Below are 8333 nucleotides of genomic sequence, written 5' to 3'. Positions count from 1 at the left end.
AAAAGTTCACCTAAATGTCAGTCTATGAAGTTAATGCACTGATGAGTAAACCACACCATAGAGTGAGAATGCACAATTACACAAATACTCACTCTCAGAAAGAATGAGCTGACATATAACATCTTGAAACCCTCTGACTTTTAGTGTAAGACCAGTGCAATTAGAATGGAATGAGGTGCATCATAAAAATGCTTATTAGGATTTGATATTTAATCTGAGTTCCTTTATTTTTGAAGCTTGTTTCCATTATCATGCTTCTCTGACATCTTACAGTATGTGTAATGTGTCTGCTCCTTCTGCTATCACACCTGCAATATCGCTAAACATGTAATTAGTAAAATGGCAAGTCCAAAGCAATGATCCAGCAGGCCAGGTTCCAGTAGCTCAGTTGTTCGGATGATGCTCATCCAGGACGGGCTTCCAGCCAGGCACAATATTGCTGCCCCTTTTGACTCTTGTGATTGTTATAGTCAGTTTGCTGCATGTAAATCAATAATTCATGATGGCTCACCTTATGCCTCAGGGGCTTTGTAATTGTACCGTTGGCTGCATTTTAATACCACAGTGAGTCATGATAAATCCGCTGTCAGACTGCGCTTTTGCAAACACCTTAAAGCGGCACTATATCTAGAGTATTTTGCAAACTACACAGAACGGTCTAGGCTGATACTAGGAGATACTTGAAAACTAAAGTTTTGTTAGTCCATAAGAGTGTTATTATTTGAAAACGTTTGAAACGATTATTCCACCTCCTAGTGGCGTGACATGTGAACAGCATCTTTCAAATTCAGCATGAAGGCTAACATTAAAACGGTCTATTTTTCCGTTAGATTTGTCAGTAGTAATGATAAAAGCATAAGTTATTGAAATTGAAAAATATTTTATAACATAACAGTTTTTATAATAATAATAATAATAATAATAATAATAATAATTATTATTATTATTATTATTATTATTATTATTATTATTATTATTATAATCGATTATTATTATTAGTAGTAGTAGTAGTACTTCGAACTAGAAAGCCTTTCTTTCTCTTGCGGCGCGATAAGATTTGGTGTGACTAGTTGGTGACGTCGAAATTCCAGTGCTTCGATGTGGGAGGACGCAGAGGTAAAATTCCAAGTCGGCACACACACACATTCTCAGTGGACGTGAGTAAGCAGGCACGGAGACTATTCCACCTCTCCTATACTCCGGACTTTGGATTGCTTTGTATTATTTTGCTTGCTGTTTCCTTTTGTTAACAAGTTGGCGGGCGCTACATTTTCATGCAACATTTTGGGAAGTTGCTTGAATTTAAGGCAGAATGCAATTCTCTCTGACCACGGAAGAAACAGACTGCAAAATCTGTGCGGCTCAGTGAGTAGTACGCTGCCAAAGACTGGTTCCTCGGATATGCCTGAAACTACTGCATAAACGGTCAGTCATAACTCCTGGAACGCAGGTTTATTGCAAAGGTCTGATTTGCCCTTCTATACGACAATGATTTTGAGTGTTCGGCGATTAGATTGTTTTCAGTGATGGATGTCTCCGTTGTTCTGCCTTCTGGGATTTAAGGAGGGTCAATGGAGAGACGTGCGCTTCAGTGCGCTTTTATCACAATTTGACCAGTTACGGTTTCCTGTTTGGCTTTTGCATGCATTCACTGAGCTCTGCAATTTCACGGCCCATACGACGTTGATGTTAGGGCTTTCAGCGTTATCGTAAAAATGCTGAACAACATTTTGTTGCTGAGTGTTTTAACGGTCACCAGTTTCTACTCGAGGACAGAGAGCAGGAAAACTTCGAAAGACATTTGCAAGAACCGGTGCTCCTGCGAAGAAAAGGAGAACGCATTAAATATAAATTGTGAAAACAAAGGATTTACAGCCGTCGGTCAGTTTCAGCCACCACAAAACAAAATCAGCCAACTCTTTCTGAATGGAAACTTTCTTACGAAACTAAACCCCAACGAATTCGTCAATTATGGTAATGTAACATCTCTTCATTTGGGTAACAATGGGCTGCAAGAAATTAAAACGGGGGCTTTCAATGGCTTAAAAAATCTAAAACGCCTACATCTGAACAACAATAATTTGGAAATAATAAAAGAGGATACGTTCTCTGGTTTAGAAAGTTTGGAGTATTTACAGGCTGATTACAATTATATCAGCACCATAGAAGCAGGCGCTTTCAATAAACTGAATAAACTCAAAGTCTTGATTCTCAATGACAACCTTTTGCTTTCTCTGCCTAACAATATATTTCGTTTCGTTATGTTGACGCATTTGGATTTAAGAGGAAACCGACTGAAGATGTTGCCGTTTGCTGGTGTTTTAGAGCACATAGGTGGCATAATGGAAATTCAGCTGGAAGAGAATCCGTGGAATTGCACTTGTGATCTCATACCACTAAAATCCTGGCTGGATACAATCACGGTATTTGTAGGAGATATTGTTTGCGAAACACCATTTCGACTGCATGGAAAAGATGTCACACAGTTGATAAAGCAAGATCTTTGTCCCAGACGCAACGTTGGCGACGCCAGTCATCGCGCAATGCAGCCTTCGTCTGATTCTCAGTACCAGGCGCCCTCTCCCACGTTACGCGCCCGCGTCACGCCAACCAGAGCGCCCAAGGCGTCCCGCCCTCCCAAAATGAGAAACCGTCCTACTCCTCGCGTGACGTCCAGCAGAGATAAACATGTGTTTGGCCCTATAATGGTATATCAGACGAGGTCTCCGGTGCCAATGACCTGTCCAGGCATTTGCGTGTGCACATCGCAAAACCCAGATAGTGGATTAAACATCAATTGCCAAGAACGAAAACTGCATAACATCTCCGAACTACAACCTAAACCATCTTATCCAAAGAAACTGCATTTAACTGGCAACTATTTGCAGACAATATACAGAACAGATCTGACAGAATACAGTTCCCTTGAACTTCTCCATCTAGGAAATAACAGAATAGCTGTCATTCAGGACGGGGCCTTCGAGAATCTAACTAGTTTACGTAGGCTTTACCTTAATGGCAACTACATTGAAAGTCTCTCCCAGTCTTTGTTCGCTGGACTGCAGAGCTTGCAGTACCTATACTTGGAATACAACATCATCAAAGAGATTTTACCACATACCTTTAACTCACTGCACAATCTGCAGTTACTGTTCCTTAATAATAACCTATTGAGATCCCTGCCTGATAACGTATTTGGAGGGACGATGTTAACCCGACTTAATCTCAGAAACAATCATTTTTCACATTTGCCAGTACGTGGTGTGCTGGACCAGCTCTCAGCATTCATTCAGATCGATCTTCAGGAGAACCCGTGGGACTGCACCTGCGATATTGTGTCACTTAAGAACTGGATGGAACTGTCCAGCACCAGCGTGGTGGTCAATGAGATTACATGCGATTCGCCGTCAAAACACGCCGGGCGGCTTCTGCGCTCTCTGCGAAACGATGCCATCTGCCCAGAGACGAGCGAAGTCCCGCCAACCAAGGCGACCACTGTTATTAGCTCGAGCACTGAAGCGACGCCGTTCTCTGCCATAACCCCCACGGACAAGGTGCCGGAAGTACACCCAGAAGTGCCCTTGTCCGTTCTCATCCTGGGCCTTCTCGTTGTGTTCATTCTCTCGGTTTGCTTCGGGGCAGGTTTGTTCGTGTTTGTCCTGAAACGTCGCAAGGGAGTGGAGAATGTTCCTTCCGGTGCCAATAATCTGGATTTGAACTCATTCCAAGTACAGTACGGCTCTTACAATACGGAATCGAGCGCAGGAAAAAGTGAGAGTCATGTGTACAACTACATCCCTCCCCCAGTCGGTCAAATGTGTCAGAACCCTATTTACATGCAGAAGGAGAACGAGCAGGTAGCGTATTACCGGAATATGAAAGAACTGAGTTTCAGTACACTGGACCCGAAAAAAGAGGAGCTCGCTCGTAGCCCCGCTTACACAATAAGCACAGTGGAGTTCATTGACAAGCAGCCCTGTGCCAACCGAGAGCCCGAGCTGCTTTATCAGAACATTACAGAGAGAGTGAAGGAGCTCCCTGCCGCCGGGCCACTCAGCTATAACTTTTGCACTTTACCGAAAAGACCCTTCATTCAACCGCACGAGACTACGCGACGGCACAACCAGGATCGATTAAACAAAACCGTTCTGTACGGGACCCCGAGGAAGTATGCTGAAACCTCAAAAAATGAGCATCCATTGTTGCCCGGAAAGCTGAAAACAGAGCCAGACTACCTCGAAGTTCTGGAGAAACAAACTGCAATGAGTCAGCTGTAAAACTATTTCACGTCAAGTTGACACAGTCAATATAATCGTCACACAAAATGTATTATCTGTGTATTCGACAAAAAAGACTCGAGCAACTCAAGCTAAGCCTTTTCATCGTTATATTTCCGAGCAAAATCTGTACAAAAAAAAAGAAAAGAAAAAAAGTAACCGCATTTTAAAGATGCTATATTATTTTCTCTAAGGTATAAATTATTTACTGTACTTGAAACATAAAGACTGTAGCAATTGTCGCAAGAACATGTATAATACAGCTTAACGCATTTTATATGGAGTATATTTTTTCTTCAGAGGACGACGCTTTTCAGAAGCGTGATAGTGAATCATGAAATGACATTCCTGTATGGTGTACGATGGTGAGTGGGATACACAATAACTGGTTACATCCACTTCAACTCATTGATTCCAGAAGTGCCTTTGCACTCGAAGAATTTTGTCTTTGTTTTCTGTTAATTGAAATTTTATAAGTGATGTATTTTAAAGACTCTTTATGTAAAATAGAATTATTTGTCCATTGCATTAAACTCAGAAAGGAAAAGATACTCTATTTATTGGTAGAAAATTCTGTTTTGAAATCTGCGCCTGTTTAGAATTTAGATTGTTTGGCCTAAGCTAAATTGGCTTTACAATGCACTAGAGCTAAATTAAATGTTCGCATAATATACATTTGGCAGTGGTCATGGATGGAGCAGTGGATTTATGGCCCAGTTTTTCTGTCTCTCTCATTCTCTCTCTCTCTCTCTCTCTCTCTCTCTCTCTCTCTCTCTCTCTCTCTCTCTCTCTCTCAGGGTGCACACTGCTAAAACTGGATATGCTCAGACAACATGTATTGCACACAACAAGAATTAAGTAACTATGTCAGAGCTTCCCAATCCTTGTCTAAGAGTATTCCCAGAGTGTAAATTTTTAGGATTTGCCCTACTATAACAACTAATTACACAAGGAATTCTGAGTAATTATCTGATGAGTTGAGTCAGGTGTATTAGGAGAAGGGAATGCATTAAAATGTGCAGTGCAGGGTTACTCAAGATCCAGATTTATAGTATCGGCTATATTGGCAACATGCATAATGTGACTAAATTATTTTCATCACTGACTGTTCTCAGAGGAAGTAATTTCCTAAAAATCATGAACATATTCTACATTTGCAAAAACTTTGCTCATGTGACCAAAATGGCATTATAGTCTGTGCTATAAGTGAATATAATTTTAACAGTATTACGTTGGCCTCTGCATTGTGAAGCATAACCTCTGGTAGTATTTATCCCTTTACAGAGGTGCATTTAAGTCAACTGCAGTGTTTTGTTGCATTCAAAATAGTGTTGCTGTCCAAGGTGCTAATGATGGCTTGGCTCTGGTTGGGATCAACATTGGTTACAGCTCCTGCATATGAACACAGATATTACCATTTCTTTTTAATCTCAATCACCCTCAGTCTTTGAAGTACCCAGAACTGCACAGAGTGATTTTGTTTAAGAAGGTAATTTGCAAACCCAAATTACAAGTGACTTATTAATTTGCACTCCCTCACAGTTCCTGTCAGTTTATTTCTCACATACCTGTAGTTCTGGTTAAACCAAGTATTTTCTCAGCATTATGCATTCCTAATCCATAATTCAGAGTCTGGTTATATATGTTTGCAACAGATCCCAAACATCCATGTGCAAAGTGAGGTAAATGTTTACCCCTGTGGGAATGAGAAAACCTGGGGCCTCTGCACTTGATGCTGTGTGTATGTGAGCGTGAGGGAGCGTTTATCATCCAGTTTCAAATAGAGTGATTTTCTTTGCCGGGTACAATAGGCCTCTGTGTTGCTGTTTCCTGATGTGGCAGAGAATGGAAAGGCTGAGCATGCCCTGCACACCAATGAGGGGGATGGCCCAGCAGAACACTCCTCTTCTTATCACATGGAGCTGTGCAAGATGGAGATGTCATGTCTCGACTTTGATATAATTCACGGCCTTAATTGGTTAATATCAAATGAGAGGGAGTAGTAGTGTTTTGTTGAAGCAAATATGTTGGATTTCATCTTATTAGATGGATTTATTGAAACAATTGAGGTTGCATTATATGTGTTTTTTATATATATATATATATATATATATATATATATATATATATATATATATATATATATATATATATATATATATATATATAGTGTGGGTGTGTGTGTATGTGTGAGAAAGTGAGAGAGAGAGAGAGAGAGTATGTTAACACACTGATGCTGGTGTGCCTGATGCTATGGGTGCTCTGCAACACTGCTCAGTAAGGATGTTCATCCATCACAAATGCAAATCACCTTTTTTGTGATTTTGGATGCTGCAGGTGGATGACGCAGCATCTACGTTCCTCTACGAGCTGCATAGCTCTGCTGCAGCATTACGTAGTGCAGTGTGCAGACAGCCACACTGATTAATTGAAGAGAGAGTTTTGGAAGACACAGAGCTCCCGTGCCGTTGCATCACTTGGATGCCCCAGGCTGTGGTCATGCCATGGGCCACTGGAGTATGCCATGCAGTTGGAAGTGAGCTTGCTTCCGAATCAAATCAATGAGTGAGAGCAGATGCTTGCTGCTGGGGGCTTGTCCCCAAGCTATTCTGGCCTATTTCAGCTCTGCGCTAAAGCAACTTTAGCTCCATTCTGGCTTTATTCACAAGACCACCACCACATCCACTCTCCTCTCACTCTCACCATATAAAAATATCTAAAAATGAGCCATTTTACTTCAGAATCGTTCAGATGTATTTTGGTTGTGAAAGCCAGTATTCACATTTCCCTGGGATGCTCATTATTCATCATTATCTAGAGTAGATGGCCCATCATTCTGTCATTCTATCCAAAATATCATTTCGATTGTTAAAGTGGAAAAAGGCAAGCACTCGGCATTACAAAGAAGCAGGAGAGATTTAAGACAGGCTAGTTCTCATCTGGAATCTTACTGAAAAAAATGATTTATGCCCTTTACCAAAAACTATTCCAGGTTTCTAGAAACCATTATTACTTAGCCTTAACCAGTTAAACTCACATTGCATGACCTGCAACTAATTGTTAGATTTGTGAAGTAAACATAATTTGAGTTATTAGAGTGGGTATTAGTTTGTTGCTTTTGCTAACAAAGCTAATGTCTTAATGTCTTAACACATCATTAGGCAGTAAAATGTCAATATGAAAATGGCTCTAGAAGAAATGACTAGGGCTTGGCTCTAAGGAGATTGATGGTTTGAAGATTTTTGCCTGAGAAGCTTAAAACCAAGTTGTTTGCTTTTATATTTTTGCTTTTGGCCTAATTATGCTGATCGCCAAGCACATGCCAAGCATAATTCTACTCCAAACAAGGATTTCTCACACTGATGTTTCAATTATAATAGACATTTCAAGTATCCTACAAAATTATATATTTAACTATCACCTCAAGACCACTTATGAGTACAGGATGAAAACCTACTTAGACAACAAAGATTACAGTAACAGATTTTTTAAAGGGGAATATTTAAAGAGTAGTATCACAAACTTTCACAGTTTAAATGACATTGCCAGTCTTCACAGCTGTTAGACTTGCTATAAAGTCTAAAAGTTTGTGTTTGCCTTTTCTCCTTGTTTATTTTCTTTTCTCTTCTGTAAAACACATTCTCTTGCTGGAAGGTTTGACATCATGGTGTTCTGCCCCACCGACACTATCTGGCCCCACCCTTTTTTCCTGTCATGTAGCCTGCAAAAACTGCAAAGGGGAAATCTAACAGCATTTGTTTTGGAGTCAAGACTTAATGATGGTATTGGGCTCCGTGATACTCTCACATAATCCACAATTAATTATGTTCCTGTAATAACGTGAAGCCCACAGCCAAATGTTCCACACAGACTGTATGTATCATGTTGTTTGATCGACTAGACAAAGCTAACACAACCTGTAAAGCAGCCACACTTAGGCCCACACTTACAGTGGCTGTAAGTGTATAACTGAGTGTCAGGAAACCATTCTGCATTAGAAATGCAACAACTCCTCTATTCTAGACATCTATCTCCTCAGTGCATCATCTTTGTCAG

General features: G+C 40.4%; 1 protein-coding gene across 1 annotated transcript; it reads left to right on the top strand.

The window, feature by feature from the left end:
• Window positions 1-1147: 1147 nt before the first annotated feature.
• slitrk2 (SLIT and NTRK-like family, member 2) lies at window positions 1148-4914 on the top strand. The gene has a single exon (XM_027002153.2). The coding sequence runs from the start codon at window positions 1716-1718 to the stop codon at window positions 4275-4277; it is 2562 nt and encodes an 853-aa protein (XP_026857954.1). The 5' UTR covers window positions 1148-1715; the 3' UTR covers window positions 4278-4914.
• The last annotated feature ends 3419 nt before the right edge of the window (window positions 4915-8333 follow it).

This window comes from Electrophorus electricus, chromosome 12 (genome assembly GCF_013358815.1).
Source record: "Electrophorus electricus isolate fEleEle1 chromosome 12, fEleEle1.pri, whole genome shotgun sequence".
In the NCBI taxonomy this organism is placed as follows: Eukaryota; Metazoa; Chordata; class Actinopteri; order Gymnotiformes; family Gymnotidae; genus Electrophorus; species Electrophorus electricus.
This window is presented reverse-complemented; position numbering and strand designations above follow the sequence as displayed.

Excerpts from the sequence above, each read along its gene's own strand:
- slitrk2 (XM_027002153.2), top strand. The coding sequence starts at position 1,716 with ATGCTGAACAACATTTTGTTGCTGAGTGTTTTAACGGTCACCAGTTTC.